This window comes from Pelophylax lessonae, assembly GCF_965119305.1.
Source record: "Pelophylax lessonae genome assembly, chromosome: 2".
NCBI lineage: Eukaryota > Metazoa > Chordata > Amphibia > Anura > Ranidae > Pelophylax > Pelophylax lessonae.
The window spans coordinates 460,636,898-460,656,949 of NC_138769.1; the positions used below are offsets into that span (position 1 = coordinate 460,636,898).

Consider the following 20,052-nt stretch of genomic DNA (forward strand, 5'->3'; position numbering starts at 1 on the left):
TACCTGTCTCACAGCCCCCTATGTTGGAGGAATTGTGACCAGGTTGGCACGATTTTTCATGTCTTTTGGTTATGTAAGAGTTTGACCAGTTTTTGGGGTAAGGTGTTTGAAATTATCTCTGAAGTTACTGGTACCCAGACACAGCCTAATCCGGCTCGAGCTCTTCTCAATCTAGGAATCGACTTGCTTCCGCCCTCCAAGAGGACGGTAGTGGTCCATGTATTAATAGCTGCTAGGACAGCCGTCGCGCGGTATTGGAAACAATCCAGCGTACCTTCCCACATGGAGGTTGTCAGACAAGTTAATTATCAGTACTCCTTAGAAAGGGCTTACGCTTTTTCGCTTCTTCGTGGCCCAAAGTTCCACAAAGACTGGTCAACATGGTCACAAAGTCGCTATTATGTTCCTTCCTGTTGAAACTATGATATCACTTTGCCTCGGTTCCGTTTATTTTTGAACTAGTTCTTGGCATTTGTTGTTGTTGTCATGTATTGCTACTGTATATCGAGACATTCTTCACCATTGTCTTGTATGTTTGTTCCTTGTTATATGTGAAAATTCAATAAAAAACATTGAACAGTAAAAAGTGGAAAAAAAAAAAAAAATAAAAAAGAAGAAGAAGAGGTCTTCCACTTTTAACAGAATCTCTTATGGCTCGATGACACTTGGGTCAATATCCTGTTTTTGTATGGCCTTTATTCAGCATTTTTAAAGCCTTATACACCTGCCATGAATATTACAATGGGCACCACACAGTGCTGTTCACACAGGAGTGGTAGCATTGGGTTAAGTTAAAAATTAAGCAGCACTTCACTTTCATGTCATCCACTGTCACTGATTTCAATGGTAATGCTCTGTAACTGCACCTTAACAGCACCTAGAGCATTTATGGTGTGTTAGTTGCATTTTTTAAAGTGTTAACTGGACATTGGAGGAGAGGCAGTGGAGGTTCCTGTATACAGACCAGCCTTGTGGCACTGAACATTATCAATGGAAAATATTTTTGTGTCTGCAAAGCAGAGTGGAACCAAGCCAAGTGTCAAAAATATAATTCACAAAAATTTCTGCTATCACACCACAACCTAAACATTCCTCAATGTAGATCATTTTCTCAACATCACTTCACACAAGAAAAGCAATGCTTCCAAGAGCATTTCTCAAGCATTCTTGAAGCATTTTCAATGCTTCATAAACTTAACAAAAACACAAATACTGTAGGAGTGTTAATGAACATGGTTTCGCTCTTCATAAACACCTGTGCGAATGAGCCCTTCGGATAGGAATATGGAGTTGCCAGGGCTGACTTTCTGAAATGCCACCGGTTTCTGAGCTATCATCATTGTTTCAATATTTTTTTGAGATACTGACCTGAAGCAAGCATGAACATAATAGCCATCCAATGCCAGATATGCTTGCTCAAGGTCACTGCCCAAGTAGTAAAAGGTGGATGAGGAAGACATCTAAAGAGCATACAACCCTTATAAAGTCCAAGGACTGGCGGGATTTTTTTTTTTTTTTTGCCTAAGTGAACAGGAAAATATGCTCACATCATAAAAGAAAGCATTTGATGCCCCTTTGTGGACACCGGACATTTCAGTCTTATTTAAAAATTGATCTCAGCCCCTCTTCCTAATAAGTCAAGAGGTTTTCTGTAGTCTTGAAGTGAGACTAAAGGTCTTTTTTTTTTTTTTTTTTTTTTACACTTACTGGATCAAAGTCACATCAAAGTAGTGCGGACACCTTTTCAAAGTCGCTGATTTTTAAAGTGGCATAGATGGGAACGGGTGCCATTGAAATCAATGGGCTATGACTTGTCATGAGACTTTGTGTGTCCAAAGTCGCATGACAAGTCGCACTAGTTGAAACGGATCCTAAAACTCATTACACCCATGTATTGAGCAATAGAAATTGATCTATACATTCCTCTCTCTCTCTCTCTCCAACCTTTTCAGGAAGTGAAAGACAGCTTAGCAAATTCAGATAGATAAAGGGAGATAGCGTTGTCGTTGAAGAACAGGAAGAAACTGATTGTCCAGCTTAGATAAGACTTTCTAAGCTACACTAGCAGCTAGCCAGAAAATGAATAATATCAAAGATAAAGATATTTAACATACAGTACTAATAATAGGAAAAATGTCACTTTTGACTGGAGTATCCCTTTACGTTATATTGGTTGTAAAGGTTAGAAAAAAAGCCAAACTTGCAAGTTCATAGAATGCTCAGTAGTGCTTTACATACCCGTTACATATTATGCGTCCAGCCTGTGCTCACACATCCACCCAGCCTTTATTGCCCAATGTTGTACAAGATAGGTCAAGTTACTCGCCATGGCAAGATCCATACCTCCTGTGTGCAAGCATCATGCACTCACCATAGCGTTAAGCCTAGTACACACAAGCCAAATGACGTTCCACCGGCTTCTGTCAAAGGAGCATGACCAAAAAGCTCTGCTGACCCACTCCAGATTAGCGCTCTCAACCACCAAATTGGAGGAGTGTTCTGGTGGTGGTGGGGGGGGGGGGGTTGGGGCACCCCCCTGTCAGAACACAACAGAACAGCAGGGGAGATCGCTGTACTAACGTTGGATAGATAGTACAGCGGCTCCTCCTCAGCGGTGATCCTGCTGGGATGAACGAAAAAAAACAAAACACTACTAGTGTGTACAACGCCCAAGATCTATGCTATTACCCAAACCAATGTAGAGATGAACCCTATTAGATAGCACGTTCCCATGAGCAGGGCCCATGTAATCGTCTCATATCAAATCCTATTGTAAGAGTTTGGTCTCCCTTAATTTTGTAAAGTTATGCACAAGCTATCGGCACTATTTAAATCCTGTATTATAAATAATAAAAATATAAATGCATAGCAGAACAAGCTGAATTTCGGCACTGTGCAAGTCACTCCAATGGTTTGCCGAGTTTTAAACTGCACACGGATTCACTTTAAATGCAGACAGCACTAAATGCTTTCTGATAAATCAGCTTAAATCATGCATGTACAAGGGCCTTTGATATACCAAAGCCTAAATCTAAAAAGCTAAAATCATTCAGTATCCCCTACTCTTCAATACATGCTGAAATAATAAACATCAAAATTAGCACAAATTTTATTATAAGTTCACCTTTGGGAACATGTTACATGTTTCTAGGGTGGAACACATAACATGTTCACAGTGCTGCAGCTGACGCCCGCTGCCCCCCTCCCTGTGGCAGCAGCATGGGGAGAAGTACCCCATACTAATTGCCACTACTTGAAAACAGCATGGGGCTCCGTCCACATGGCAGCGCCTTTCAGACATACAGCTGAATGAACTACAAGTCCAGATATTCTTAGCGGCTGTCGGCTTGTAGTTCTCAATGAACTACCATGATGTTATGAAGCCCTGTGGTAGTTCATTGAGTCTTCCTGTCTGGAGTATTGGCTTACCTGTACGGGATATACAGGTAAGCCGATACACTGACAGTGTGCAGGGGACCTGCATGGCATCAGTGATCTGCTGATCGCAGGTGCAATGCTTTCCAGGCTCCTGCAACAAAGAATAATAAATGCACTTTACCTGCAAACGTGAACTTATCATTCAAGTAAATGTTTTGTGATTTGAGTCCATGCTTTTGTGCAACATGCATTTATATAGCAGGCAACGGTCAGGATTACAGCAATAGTTTAGTAGAAAATGCAGCAATCCTGCTGGATTAAGATTCACAGATTAAAGATTCACAGCAAACTCACCCCGTAACAGACCTTAAAAATTTGGTTGCTCTCTCCACTACTTCCAGCCAAACAGAAGACACTGTGCTCTCATCAAATAGTGTTGCTTCAGGCAGCGCTCGCAGTGCATCCAAAGACTCTTGTAGCAGTTCACTGCAGAGGTCAGCATCCTCACCTGCACACAAACAACCACATTACTAAATGCAATTCTGCAAATCGCATTACACAAATTCTTTAAAGCACCACCCAATGTGTCATTTCATTTAAGGTGGAGTCTTTGGGTCAAGTCAAGTCACCCTCTGGCCTTTTGTATTTCTTGGGGACTCCAGGAGCGGGATTGCCTTGCCATAGTTCCTACTTCTCTGGCTCAATTTTCACTCACCTTGGACTGTTAATGCACACCTAAGGGTGCTTCCACTACTCCTACTGCTTTTCACAATAAAGACATGAAAAAGGAAAGATGAAGAGTGGAATTGCTTCATAATAGCCACAGAATGTGTGCAGACCTGTGATTTGAAGTTCAGAGATCTCACTATCTCTGTTGGAATCCCAATATCTGAAGAAAGAGTTGTGTTGTTTAACCTTATAGCACCTTCTGATATCACTTGTGGCACTTTTCCACTGCAAGTACCGGCTCGGCTCCACTCAGCCCTGCTTGGCTCGGTTTGGTTTTCCACTGCATGGTACCGCATGGTACGGTGTTGGAACGGTTTGGTGCGGTTTGGTACAGTTTGCTTTTCCACTAAAGTAAAGTGGGTGGGATAACAATGAATCTCTGACCAATCAGTGGCTAGTAGTGACAAACAGTCAAGGCTGCATGCAAAGGATTGTGGGATAAGGTACCGGTACGGCCCTCTTGGAAACACAACTGAGGTGGTACTGTTTAAGCGATCCGTACCGTTCGGTTCCATGTAGTGGAAAAGCGCCGATGTACCGTACCGAACCGTTCCTACACCTTACCATGCGGTACCATGCAGTGGAAAAGCACAAGAGCGAGCCCAACCATTCGGTTCCATGCAGTGGAAAAGCGCCATTGGAGACCCTGCACTCTTGTGGCATCACGGATCCATCATGCCAGGGGGCGGTGATGCAAAAAAGGGGCAGGTTCTTCGGGAGAGGGGGGGGGGGGGGGACATCACTGTATGGCCACACCCCATATTTATATAAGAACTGTCAGACGCCAGAGCTGACAGAACAACAAGAGTCTTAGCGGGGGCAAGACTTTTTGGGGGTCAGCGGCGACGGCCATCATGGAGCTACAATAGGACACATTATTCATTTTTAATAAAAAAGACTTGTCAAAACTGCCTCCTGTTTTACACTTTTTTTGGTGAATGGGTAGGGGTACTATGTACACCATACTCATTTACATGGGGGGGGGGGGCGTGATCTGGGTCCCCCCCCCTTTCCTAAGGGGGGCTTCCAGATTCCAGGAAGAACCCACAATCCCCCCCACTACTGTTTTTTTTAAATTCATTTGCATTGCCAACAATGCCTCTAAGCACACGTGCATGTCACAAGTCAAATCAGTTAAGATGCTAATCTGACTTCCATTAAATTCAATGGGCTGAAATCGGAACTAGGAATGCAGGAACCTTTTCAAAAGTTAAGACTGTTCTCAAAGGGAAACATGTTTTTTTTTTCTTTGAGTTTTTTTTTCAGGTCATGAGACATGTGCTTTTAAAGTTGGAGCGCATGTCGCACCAGTGTGAAAATTGATTTTCATAGCAGTCTCTGTCTGTGTTTTGCATTATTCCACTCACTCCCTATCTTAATAACAATGTTGTCATTAGAACAGGAAGGCACAGGAAATACCCCCAAATGAAAGCACAATGGTAAAAAAAATGAATGGAGCAGTATGATCTAAAACAAAGTTTTGGCTAGAGATCTGCTTTACCTTTCATCCTTCGCCAATGTATTTACTCCCCTTCACTTTGCTCCATTTAGTTCATAGAAAAAAAAAAAAACAAAAAGGACGAGAGAAACACCTAGTACTGCTAGATATAGGTGAGCATGGGACTCACTCGTCCTCCCTCAGAAATACAGTGTGGTCAAGAATGGGCAGAAAAGTACTCAACCAAATGCTCCAATACCAGAAACCAATATCTTTGAAATGCAATTTGAGCCCTTACCAAATAAATGGGCTCAAATTGCACTGGAAATAAATCACATGTGATTTAAGTGATAATGTGGTGCGATTCCTGTCCCAATCACATGCAGCGAGAGAGAGAGAGAAGAAAATGATGGTATCAGTGCCACACTTTTCTCCACTTCAAATAGTGTCCACAAACACAGTCACTTTAAAAGGATAAGTTCACCTTTTAAAAAATAAACACATTTTTTGAAGGGGAAAAAAAAAAATGTGCATTATTTTGTTTCCTGCGGAGCCTGCAGATCAGCAGAGAATCCCCTATGCAGGTAAATACATTGTCAAATGTCATGTAGTAAAATGTCCTACTGGATAATAGATCAGGTGGTCCGCTCTCTCATTGCAACCTTAAGTTGGCCAAAAAAATTGATAGAAATTTGGCCTGCTAAAGCAGATGAATTTTGATCCATGTATGGGCACCCTGGTTGTATGCAAGTCAAGCCATCGATCTGTACAATGACCCGGTCAGGTTTTTTAATGAACGATTAGTGCCGGCAAAACTGATCACTGTGTCTGCGGGCAGGAAAGGCTCCCTGGCGCCAAAACACAATAGCGCTGCAGAATGGGATTCCCCAATCCGCCAGTCAGTGTTGATGGGGGAATCAAGCAATTTTAAACAGGTGAAAGGAAAGAGAATTGCATAATGTATGGCCTGCTTCATACAGGAATTCAACCTCTGTACATCCACACACACACGGTACCTCAGTCTTTGGTACAAAAAGTCCTCCGGCTGAAATCACTGCAAGTGAAATCAATGCACAAACCGTCCAGACCCAAGAGAGCATAGAAACTAAACATTTTTAATATACTTCTATTCAGGTTACAATTAATAGCATCACACCTAAATCCCTACACACATTTCACTGGAAAAGACTTCTAAAGAAGCTTTTTGTGGCAAACCCTAATTTGGGAAAGAGATGGCACACTTTTAATTGTAATCACTGCAAACTAAATCAAAGTACAAAATCATGCAGCCCAAGGGTACAAAAAACTTTCATTATACTCACATTTCAATCATAAAGTTTCAGTCTCAAAACCCTTGGGGGTCTGCTCTATTTTTTTTTTCTTTGAATCTGCTTGCAGTAATTAGGATTAAAAGAATCACTTACATTTGCCCTTCTTTTTATAGTGGTTGAAAATTATCTATCAGCAACCTATAGCAGTAATTAGGTTGGGTGGAGGCCGGTCAGCACAATTTGCCCTGTACAGAGGCATGAGGCAGGGATGTCCTCTCTCACTAGCCCTTTTTGCATTTGCAATGGAGCAGGTGGTTGATGCCCTACGGGTTCAGATTTTGGGACCGTTCTCTTCCATTATCTGACATTAATTGGTCCAAGTCTCTGCTGTTGCCGATTGACCCTAATGCCCATGAATCTGCTTCACCAACATTGCAGTTGCAGTGGGTGAAGCAATTTAAATATATAGGGGTGATGGAATCTCAGAAAGCTGTGGATTATCTTGGGCTCAATCTCCTCCCAGTGTACCAGGCTACAAAAGTTCAGCTGAAGGCATGGGAGAACTTGCCTTTTGTCTCTTCTGGGGTGCATAAATTAGGAAAAAAAAACCCGAAATTCAATTCTTCTTTTAGACATTTGCCCCAATGGATCCCAAGATCCCAGGGTTAACCTTTCTGGATTGTTACAGGTTTTACCTGGCATCACAGCTGGTCACTGCTAGATGGTGCCCTGACATAAATAATACCTCCATGGTTTTGGAGGCAGCAGTATTAAACTCCCTGGATGCCCTGCAATACCAATTTTTTAGAGGTCACAAGGCCCCTTGCTCCCCGACTCCTTCCATGGCCACCACTATTAGGCCGTGGACAGCAGCGTTAACATATGAAGAAATATCACAGGAGATTATTTGCCCGAATACCCATCTGTGGCGCAATCCAAATCTAACACACTTGTATAATCTGCCAGACCAACAGGTGTGGGCTAAGAATGACCAAAAACTTATCTCCCCTATAGTAGCTAATCGCTCCCTGCAGTCCTTAGCATCCCTTTCCGCTGATTATAATGTCCTGTTCAGATATAGAATACTTGTTCAGATACTTCCAGTTGTCCCATGCTTTCAGTAGCCAATTTTTCAGTCTCCCTAATGTTCAAACAGTCTGAGTTAGAACATGTAACTCGAACAGAGTGCTGGGAGAAACCTACCTCTGTTATATAACCACCTTCTGTTGGTCTCCCTCCCAGGCCTTTGCAATCTTTGGCAGGGATATGCCTGAGCTTGACAATGAGGATTGGGAAGATAGTTGGGATATTCCTTTTCATCATCTGGTTTCCCAAAGAGACAAGCTCATTCAATTTAAAATTGTGCATAGGGCTTACATAGGCTGCATACAATGAACCCCCTATGATTTCTCAGGAAAGTTGGAGGTGTAATCACTCCCCTGCTGACTTTTCAAATGTTTTTTGGGGATGCCCGGTTATAGTAAAATATTGGGAGGAGGGGATTTCTATTATCAATTTTATTGCTAAGATTTCTTTAAAGCCTTCTGTTAGTCTGTGTCTGATAGGGTTAGTGGAGGCATTGGTTCCCACGGTGGCAGGAAGGACCCATGCTGAGCTTACTACTTTTCTATGCCCGCAAGGCCATAACTATGTCTTGGAAGAAGGCTGCTCCTCCCTCCCTTACCTTTTGGAAACATTTGATCAATGTTAGCCTGCCTTTGTATAAAGAAACCTATGCTAATTGGGGCTGTCTAAAGAAATATGATAAAAGTATGGTCTAAAATGGTTGGCAGACCCAATCATAGCTTCTATGTTGTCTTAACACTTCTGTCATCCTTTATTTGGAAGGTGTCACATGGAGGTATGAGGGGATACTGGAGACATTCTCCTTTTATTAGCATCTCTGGTATTTACGAGAAGTCACCTTTTTAGGACTTGAGCCATGCCTAGACTCAACAGTCGCGAGAATCCAGGAATGAGTTTATGTTGTTTTCTAGCCCCCTACGTAGACTACTGTGTCTTTTAGAGCCCATTCACACTAGCGCGACTTATGAGGCAACTTGTGTAGCACCAGGTCGCTTGACATAACAAAAGCAATGTTAATCAATCAGTGCCGTCTTAATTGGTACTACTGAAGTCGCTCTGACTTCAGAAAAGGGTCCTGTACTACTTTGAGGCGACCTGTGATCCGACTGTCCCATATACTTCAATGGGAGTCGCCTCCTTATCTTAATTGACACGACTTGTTATCAGACTTTCCAGGAAGAAGAAAGATTAGCTCTGCTTGGTCTGTGTGAGTGGCACTGGTGGACACTGATTCATGGCACTGATTCATGGCACTGGTGGACACCGATTCGTGGCACTGGTGGACACCGATTCGTGGCACTGGTGGACACCGATTCGTGGCACTGGTGGACACCGATTCGTGGCACTGGTGGACACCGATTCGTGGCACTGGTGGACACCGATTCGTGGCACTGGTGGACACCGATTCGTGGCACTGATACGTGGCACTGGTGGACACTGCTTCATGGCACTGATATGTGGCACTGATACGTGGCACTGGTGGACACTGATACGTGGCACTGGTGGACACTGATACGTGGCACTGATACGTGGCACTGATACATGGCACTGGTTGACACTGATACGTGGCACTGATACATGGCACTGGTTGACACTGATACGTGGCACTGGTGGACACTGATTCATGGCACTGGTGGACACCGATTAGTGGCACTGATACGTGGCACTGGTGGACACTGATACGTGGAACTGGTGGACACTGATATGTGGCACTGATACTTGGCACTGGTGGACACTGATTTGTGGCACTGATACGTGGCATTGATATGTGGCACCGATACGTGGCACTGGTGGACACTGATATGTGGCCCTGATACATGGCACTGATACGTGTCACTGGTGGACACTGATACGTGTCACTGGTGGACACTGATACGTGGCACTGGTTGACACTGATTAGTGGCACTGATACGTGGCACTGGTGGACACCGATTCGTGGCACCGATATGTGGCACTGGTCGACACTGATTCGTGGCACTGGTGGGCAGTGGCACTGGTGGACACATGTGGCAGTGGTGGGCAGTGGCACTGGTGGACACTGATACGTGGCACTGGTGGGCAGTGGCACTGGTGGACACTGATACGTGGCACTGGTGGGCAATGAGGAAATGAGGAAAAAAAAAACAGAAAAGGGGAATTAGGTCACAACACATCATATTCTGATTGGCCAAACACAAAGTCGTCTGTCATATAAGTCCTGCAAAATAATTCACAAGTCGCAGTAAAATCGCGGTAAAATCGCTGTAAAAAGTCGCTCCGACATGGGGCGACTTTATGGTCGTGGCAGTGTGAACCGGCTCTTGAGACTTGTTTTGTTGTGTTGTGTGATTTTACACTTGTTATACTAATAAAAAAAAATATGTAAAAAAATAAATAAATGAATAATTTATACCCGGACCCATGTTTTGCCAGAAAAGTCATCTTCAGGGGGTAGTCTAAAGCCTATACTTGTGAAATCTGGCTCAGGATATAGAAGTGATGCTCTGTATTCCAAAAGTGCATATATTAAAACTTTTCCCATTTCCATACCCTTTGGTATGTAGTTCAGCTGGAAGACTCAGTCCACGTACCAGAAAGAGACCCTGGAAGCTGATGTGCTGCTAGATTTGTGCCTGGTGTGGTATGGGTATGTTCAATGCAGCGGCTGGTGTGCAGCGCGATCCAACTGGGATCAGTGCATTGATGATGCACCGATCTCCACGCATCTCACGGTTTCCTTTTATAAAGAAAAGAAAAAAAAGAAAAAAATTTTGAGATGTCACATTGACATCTCATAAAGTTCCATTGCCGACCATGCAGTGTAAGGTAGTGCACTGCATGCAGTACTTTTTTTCATCATACAGTGGTGTGGAACTGGGCAGATAGGGAGACATTCTGCGCATTTTGCACTGTCATGCTGTGGTACTGCGCTGAAATGGCTGCTCATTGCAGCCTCACAACATCTGTTAGCCTGCAGTAGGAATGGGCTCAGGCGTGTTTGGGATCCCACCTGCCCCATCATCCCCCCAGGAAGACGACACTGCACACAGCTAATCACAGGCAGTGAGCTGCCATCCGCCTGCTCAGCGTGGGGAATCAGTGGATCGATCCCCCGCTGAGATAAACGGAGTCCGCAGACGGACCGGAATGTGTGAAAAGGGGCCTAAGGGTTGATTTACTAAAATGAGAAAGTGCAAAATCTGGCGCAGCTGTGCAGGGTAGCCAATCAGCTTCTTCAGCTTTAAAATCAACCCCCTAGCTTCCTAGGAGTAAAATACATCTTTACTTGCAAAGGGGAGTGCTCTGCTGACATGTCTGAGTATAATCTACATTGCTGCAGACTTGTGGCTTCGGTCACACTGAATCCGACTTCACTTGAAGCCGCACAATTTCAAAGTCGCATGTCAGTGCAACTTGGAAAACATCTGTGTGACTTAATGCACAGAGGTCTATGCAAGCCGCACCTGAACTTGCAAAAAGTAGTGCAGGAACGACTTTCAGAATTGGAGTCGCACCAATTTGACCACTTCCATTGTGGACAATAAGGTGCGACTTATCATGCGATTTGAAACTACCAAATCACATGGCAAGTTGCACCCATGTGACCGGGGGCTAAATACAGTAAATGATTGTTGATGTGGTGCTTATGATACTATAGTATCAAAGTGACTGCTTCTGAAAAATAGTCAAAACTTGGCACAAATCATTGGATCAGAGTGCGGTGTGCTTTATGACGAGTTTTAATGTGAATTTGGCTGCACTCAACACGCTTGCTGCTGGCAACACAGTGTCACACCATACAGATTAGTGGAGTCTCTTTAATCTGAACCTTCATTTAAACCTATTTAAAAACAGCACAGTGGTCATTTTTTTCCAGCACACTGTAGTAACTTGCCCCTAAAAAGGAAAAACATTAACATTGATGGGTAAAAGGTTTTCATTTACTTGTGGAAAGAGGAATAACATTGTTGGGTACATCATTTTTTTATGGTAGGCAAAAAAAATAATTTAAAAATGCACCCTACCCTATATTCCCTCTAACACAATGCATTTTGGTTTTCTATGTGAAAATTGCTAACTGTCATTAAAGCAGTTTCCTTACCAGACCTCCAGGCTCTGCGAAGGAATGCAAATGCAAAAGAGAGCGCGGCACGGGAGCCCACCCTGGCAAGTCCTTCCACCCCTTGACCAACCGGACGGGAGCTGTGTACATGAAAGTTATTCTCAGAGTTGTCCTCACTGCAAGGGATGAAGCCACTGATTTCAGAAACAGCCAGACTAACATGAAAACACAACTAAAAGCAAAATATCACCATACTATAAAACTTGGAGAAAAAAAACAAACAAACATACAAATAAACACATATGAACAAAAGAAAATTAGAAGTAAAGAAAAAAAAATAAAAAAGGGTATGCACACATATCTTATAAATGAGACAAAGCAGACTACAGATGGGAAACCAAAAGAGGTTAGGATTTTCAATCCTAAATTATGTATCACCCCCCCCCCCCCTTACAATAGCCACATTTTGTTGCTTTTCAGACAGACACAGTTTTTGTTTTACCCAGCTGTAACTTAGAACATCCAAGTGAAAGATCGATCACCAACATATCAAACAGAATCAGTTGGAAAAAAAAAAAAAAACCTTGTGTCAGTATTTTGTTGAACCACCTTTTGCTTTAAAATTACAGCCTTTAATCCGTTGGGATAGGTCTCTACTAACTTTGCAATATTTGCGCACTCCTTTTTTTACAGAACTGTTTATGCTCAGTTACATTTGATGGTGACCATTTGTAGAATGACCTGAAGACTGCAGTTCACAGATTTCCAATAGGGTTTAAGTTTGGGTCCTAAGCCATGCAAGGACATTCACCTTTTTCTCCTTCAACCACTGTGTGGTCATTTTTGCTCTGTGCTTGGGGTCATTGTCATGTTGGAAGGTAAATCTTCTTCCCATTGACAATTTTCTTTCTAGCAGAGGGCAGCAGATTTTCCTCAGTTTGATGCCATTTTTCCCCCATCCATTTTTCCTTCTATGCTGACAAGTGTTCCAGTCCCTGCTGCAAAGAAACACTTCCATAGCAGGATATTACCACCTCCATACTTTACTGTAGGAATTGTGTTATTTGGATGGTGAGCTGTATTGGATTTCAGGCCAGACATATCATTTGGTGTTGAGGCAAAATAATTCAATTTTAGTCTCATCTGACCATGTCACCTTTTTCCATGTGGCCTCAGAATCTTGAAGGTGCCTCTTGGCAAAGACAAGTCATGACTGCATGTGGCCTTTCTTCTTGCAACCCTCCCATACAAGCCTCATTTGTGGAGAGTTTGTGAAATTGTTATCACATGCACACAATGACAGCTCTTAGGGCTCTTTCACATGGTCTGCCTCCATAGGCGGATGCGTGCTGCTCAGCAGGGATCGTACACAGATCCCCGCTGAGCAGGAAGGCGACAGTTCCCTCTCTGCTCTGTGTGCGGAGAGGGAGATGTCAGAGCCCCATGCATCTCTATGGGGGAATCGGATGAGAGCGGACCGCCTGTCTGCTCTTATCCGATCCCCTGGACGGATGGAAAATAGGGTTTCCATCCGTCGGGATTTCACGGACAGGATCTGATGCGGGTGGCAGCGGACATGTCTCCGCTGACATCTGCTGCCCCCATAGGGATGCATGGGGGATCCGATCAGATCCGCCTAAAAAACTGACAGGCGGATCTGATCGGATCGCTCATGTGAAAGGGGCCTTACATAAATTCCTGCAACTGCTTCAGAGTTGCTGTAGGCCTCTTGGTAGCTTCTCTGACCACTTTCCTCCTGGCTCTTTCATCCAGTTTGGAGTGAGGGGTTGATCCAGGGAGGCTCTGTGTTGTACCAAATACCTTCCACTTCTTAATAATAATAGACTTTACTGTGCTTCTAGGCATTGATAAAGCCTTTTAATTATTTTTTTTAAATCAATTTACTGACTTGTGCCTGTCCACAACTTTATCCCAGAGATATTTTGACAGCGCCTTTCCACCCATAGTTGATTGTTTGCTTCAGTTGCACTACCAGGAAAGCTCTTCTCGTGCCGAGATAATCAAAACTACCACAGCTGATGACAGTTGAAAGTCAAATGACTGTGTGCCATTCAGAAGGTAAGTGGCTACACCAGATTTTTTTACCAGACACTTTTTAGGAGGGGGCGTAATCATTTTACCAATTTGGTTTTGAATTTGTTTGGGGTTTTTTTTTTTTTTTTTGACATGTTGGTATAGTAAATACAGCTGAATTAAGGGAAAAACAAGTCTTAATTTTAGGCTGCAAAGCAACAAAATGTGATCATTTTGACCGCAAATATTACACATGCAATACCATCAATCCTACTACAAACTTATGCAGGTACTTTGAAAACCCCTTAGAATAGAAGATGCAAATCTTGTGTAAAAAAAAAAAAAAAAAATAGGTTTTTAACCCAGAACATTTCTATAAAATTACGTTTATAGTAAAACATTTTTTTCATATCTTGATTTAGAAAAGCTTACCAAATGTCCCATTACAAAGAGCAGTCTCAACATGCAACGTGCAGTACCAGTGAAACAAGAGGTTTGATTGGTTACTGCAAATAGTGAGGGAAAAAATAAGTACTTGATCCCCTGCAATTTTGTACTTGCCCACTGACAAAGAAATTATCAGTCTATAAATTTTAATGGCACGTTTAACAGTGAGAGACAGCATACTAAAAAACAATAAAAACAATCCAGAAAAATGCATTTAAAAAGGAAGTTAGAAATTGATTTGCCTTTTAAAGGAGTGAAATAAGTATTAAACCCCTTGGCAAAACATGACTTAGTACTTGGTGGCAAAACTCTTGTCAATCACAGATGTCAGACGTTTCTTGTAGTTAGCCACTTGGTTTGCACACATCTCGGGAGGGATTTTGTCCCACTCCTCTTTGCAGATCCTCTCCAAGTCATTAGGGTTTTGAGGCAGATGTTTGGCAACTCGAACCTGCAGCTTCCTCCACATAGTTTCTATGGCATTAAGGTCTGGAAACTGGCTAGGCCACTCCAGGACCCTAATGTACTTCCTCTTGAGCCACTCCTTTGTTGCCTTGGCCGTGTGTTTTGGGTCATTGTCATGCTGGAATGAGGGAAGGAGGTTCTCAGCCGAGATTTGATAGTACATGGCCTCGTCTATCTTTCTTTTGATGCGGTGAAGTTGCCCTGTCCCCTTAGCAGAAAAACACCCCCAAAGTATAAAGTTTCACCTCCATGTTTGACAGTGGGGATGTTGTTCTTGGGGTAATTGGCATCAACTCAACTCACCATGTTTGGAGGAGGAGGAGGAATGCTGCCTAAGAGCTCAATTTTGGTCTCATCTGACCACAACACTTCACCCAGTTCATCTCAGAATCATTCAGATGTTCATTAGCAAACTTTAGACGGGCCTGTACATGTGCCTTCTTGAGCAGGGGGGACCTTGCAGGCGCTGCAGGATTTCAGTCCTTCACAGGGTAGTGTGTTACCAAGTGTTTGCTTGGTGACTATGGTCTTAGCTGCCTTGAGATCATTGACAAAATTCTCCTATGTAGTTCTGGGCCGATTCCTCACCGTTCTCTTGTTCACCAAAACTCCACGGAGGGGAGATCTTGAATGAAACCCCAGACTGAGGGAGACCGGCAGTTATTTAGGGTTTCTTCCATTTGCGAATAATGGCACCAACTGTTGCCACTCTCTCACCAAGTTGTTTTGCGATGGTCTTGTAGCCCATTCCAGCCTTGTGTAGGTCTACAATCTTGTCCCTGACATCCATGGACAGCTCTTTGGTCTTGGCCATGGTGAAGAGATTTGAATCTGATTGATTGCTTCTCTAGACAGGTGTCTTTTATAAAGGTAACAAGCTGAGATTAGGAGCACTCCCTTTAGGAGAGAGTGCTCCTAATCTCAGTTTGTTACCTGTATAGACGACACCTGGGATCCAGAAATCTTGCTGATTGATAGGGGTTCAATACCTATCATACCTAAATATTCCTTCATATACAGCCTACATATTGGCATATAGTTGTGCTCATAAGTTTACTTACCCTGGCAGAATTTATGATTTCTTGGCCATTTTTCAGAGAATATGAATGATAACACAAAAACTCTTCTTTCACTCATGGTTAGTGTTTGGCTGAAGCCATTTATTAATCAGAGCCCATTCACATTAGCGCGACTTGTCACAGTCCATTGATTAGCACAGGACCCGTTCTAATAGGAGCGACACAAGTCGCTCCGACTTAGAAAAAGGGTCCTGTACTACTTTGGGGCGACCTGGAGACGACATGCATAGACTTCCATTATGTGAAGTCTCTGCAAGTCGCACCGAAGTCGCGGTGCACGCGACTTCACAGGTCGCCCCCCCCAAAGTCGTGTCGCGCTAGTCTGAATGGGCTCTTAATCAACTGTGTTTACTCTTTTAAAATCATAATGACAACAGAAACTACCCAAATGACCCTGATCAAAAAAGTTTACATATCCCAGTTCTTAATACCACATATTGCCCCCTTTAACATCAATGGCAGTTTGAAGTCTTTTGTGGTATTTGTGGATGAGGCTCTTTATCTTCTCAGATGGTAGAGCTGCCCATTCTTCCTGGCAAAAAGCCTCCAGTTTCTGTGAATTCTCGGGCTGTCTTGCATGGACTGCACGTTTGAAATCTCCCCAAAGTAGCTTAATGATATTGAGGTTAGGAGACTGAGATGGCCACTCCAGAACCTTCACTTTATTCTGCTGTAGCCAATGACAGGTTGACTTGGCCTTCTGTTTAGGATCATTGTCGGAATGTCCAAGTACATCCCATGCCAGCTTCCGGGCTGATGAATGCAAATTATCCTCCAATATTTTTTGATAACATACTGCATTCATCTTGCCATTAATTCTGACCAATTTTCCTGTGCCTTTGTAGCTCACACATCCCCCAAAACATCAGCAATACACCTCCATGTTTCACAGTTGGAATGGTGTACCCTTCATCATAGGCCTTGTTGACTCCTCTCCAAATGTAGCGTTTATGGTTGTGGCCAAAAAGCTTAATTTTGGTCTCATCACTCCAAATGACTTTGTGCCAGAAGGTTTGAGGCTTGTCTCTGTGCCATTTGGTATATTGTAAGCAGGATTCTTTGTGAAATTTGTGTAGTAATGGCTTTCTTCTGGTGACTCGACCATGCAGCCCATCTTACTTCAAGTGCCTCCTTATTGTGCATCTTGAAACAGCCACACCACATGTTTTAAGAGAGACCTGTGTTTCACCTGAAGTTGCTTGTGGGTTTTTTCTTTGTATCCTGAACAATTTTCCTGGCAGTTGTGGCTGAAATTTTAGTTGGTCTACCTGACCGTGGTTTGGTTTCAACAGAACCCCTCGTTTTCCACTTCTTGATTAATGTTTGAACACTGCTGATTGGCATTCTCAATTCCTTGGATATTTTTTTTATAGCCCTTTCCTGTTTTATACAGTTCAACTACCTTTTCCCACAGATCCTTTGACAATTCTTTTGCTTTCCCCATGACTCAGAATCCAGAAACATTAGTGCAGCGAATGAAAGATGCAAGGATCTGTCAGGAGTCCAGAAACTCATTGACCTTTTATACACACACACTAATTACAAGCAAACAGATCACAGGTGATGATGGTTACCTTTAATAGCCATTCAAACCTCTGTGTCAACTTGTGTGCAGGTTATCAGGCCAAAAACACCAGGGTATGCAAACTTTTGTTCAGGGTCATTTGGGTAGTTTCTGTGATCATTATGATTTAAAAAGAGTTAACACAGCTGATTGATAATAAATGGCTTCAGCCAAACACTAACCATGAATGAAAGAAAAGTTTTTGGGTTATCATTCATATTCTTAGAAAAAATGGCCAAGAAATCATAACTTCTGCCAGGGTAAGTAAACTTATGAGCACAACTGTAAATCCCAGCCAATGTACACAAAATAGCCAACACATGTGAATGCAACTAAATCTTTAAATAGATTTCATGGGGGGTATGAGCAAATACTATACAGGTTTTATAGTATGCAAAGACACCATTCATATTACTACAGATGCAACTTGTTCTATTTTGGGTGAATAAACAAAATAGCTTTATGTGTACTGCCAGAAGTTAAAAGATCTTGCATAATCTCAGCCAGTATCTGGATTACAGTGAAATGCAGCCACTAGGAGATCAGGGTAACATCCTATACAGCATTATACAGCAAACCTATTCAAATTGTGTTTTTACCACTTACCACTTTCGTGTAGCTCTCTGTAATGTTAAGACATTTATAAAAAAAAAAAAAAAAAAAAAGCTCAGAATGGCTACATATCACATAGATGTGCAACTGAAAACTGTAGAAAAAGTTTTCTGGCCCGCTTACATTGCATGAATTGTATAATATATTGTAAAACGCAACTATTAGATTGTAATCATTACTGCAATTGAGCATCTTATTAAATTTGGGTAGATGTAGCCACCGTTTGCTAATGCCACAGGCCTAATTAAGTAGCATTTTATGTGGCATTAGCAATGTGAATATTTGGCTGTATAGGCTAAGAGCACCTGCACATTGGCAGGGAGGCGCAGGTACAGTGTACAGACTGCTGACAGCAGCCTTTTTAGTGCAATCTAAGTGAATTAAAAAAAAAAAATGTTTACATACAAAATTTCATACATAGATATCATTATACCACCAGTCACAATAAAAAAAATATACAATCAATTGTAGCAGCCTTTTTAAAGCAATTGACAGAAATAATTGAAATGCGCAACAGCAAGATGCAGCTTGCAGCGGTACTTGTTACATGTTCAAGGATGTATGTCTCCAACACAGGAATTCAGCATCAGCTATAAAAAAGGTGAGTACTGCTCAGAACAGCATCCAGCCGCAGAACATTTCAGCCTGTCACTGAATTTGACAGGCAGCTGGAAGGAATCTGTACAATGGATGCCCTAAAGAAGCCACATTTTTTAAACTGTAGGGGCAAAAACACCCGTGTGCCCTAAAGGATTCAACATGTGTTTATTTTAACAAAAGCTTATATAATGTGTCTCATAAATACTATTAATCCCAAACCTTGCATTTTTAGGATTAAAAAAAAATAAATATTACACACACTTAATGCATATACTTAAAGACAGAGTACCTTTTCTTTTCAGCAGCAGGGGCAGGGATAATGCTACATTTCCACTTCACTTTGACATTTTCCTGAAACACAGTTCTATTTAGTGCAATAAAGTAACGTTCCAGTATGACCAGCCTCTGCTTTAGTCTCATGGCAGAGAGTGTGGTGGTCGCAGTCTGTACCGCAAGTGCTTGCTGTTCCTTTACTAAAACATGGAGGCATTCCTTCAGTTCACTCACATCTAGGACAGAAAGGAAAAGACAGTAATAAGTCCTCATGCGGACTGGACATTCTTAATACTGCTGTTAAGGGCATCTGACTTTTTTTTTTCTAACGACCCTCCATGTTACCCTAGGGAGGTTGATTTACTAAAAAGTAAATATACTGTGCTCTGCAAGTGCAGTTGCTCTAGATCTGAGGGGGAAGCTCCGCTGATTTCTATCATTCAATCATGTGCAAGCAAAAATGCTTTTTTTTTTTTTTTTTTTTTTAAGTTAATTTTCCTTGCATGTGATTGGGTATTCTTTGCAAAGTGAAGCTGCACCTCATTTACTAAGCTCTGTAAAAACTGCACTTGCAGTGCACAGTATATTTGCATTTGGTAAAATCAACCCCTTATATGCCCATACACACATAGGAGCTTAGGCTGAAAAAAAAAAAAAAAAAAAAAAAAAATAGGATTTTCAACATACACAGGTTTCACAAAAAATATCCTACCATTTTGTTTTCTCCTAGTTCTACATGAAAGCACAAAATTGGAAGTTAGGATGTTAAATATTAATCTGAAGCCAAAACAAGGCTGTAGATTCTTAGCCAAACATCATCAGCCTTGAACACCATTACATAAACATCTTATTACTGTCCCTTTATTTCTGCTCATCAGCCTTGAACACCATTACATAAAACATCTGATTACTGTCCCTTTATGTCTGCTAGAGGAGAAGTGAAGTGTTCAACCTTTTTCAGTCGAGGCACCCTTTAAAAGTATAGACTATCTCAAGTCACCCTTTAAAATTATGGTCGCAAAGCACCCCATTCG

At 42.3% G+C, this 20,052-nt stretch overlaps 1 protein-coding gene across 1 annotated transcript in view; it reads right to left on the minus strand.

Annotated features, from left to right (window-relative positions):
* Nucleotides 1-20,052, minus strand: part of HERC2 (HECT and RLD domain containing E3 ubiquitin protein ligase 2) — a 308,748-nt gene that overhangs the window by 265,346 nt on the left and 23,350 nt on the right. Inside the window, exons 4-6 of the mRNA XM_082245322.1 lie at nucleotides 19,035-19,254; nucleotides 11,984-12,120; nucleotides 3,733-3,886 (exon numbers count right to left, since the gene is read on the minus strand). Of these exons, the coding sequence (XP_082101448.1) occupies nucleotides 3,733-3,886; nucleotides 11,984-12,120; nucleotides 19,035-19,254 (511 nt within the window). The remainder of the gene's footprint in view (nucleotides 1-3,732; nucleotides 3,887-11,983; nucleotides 12,121-19,034; nucleotides 19,255-20,052) is intronic.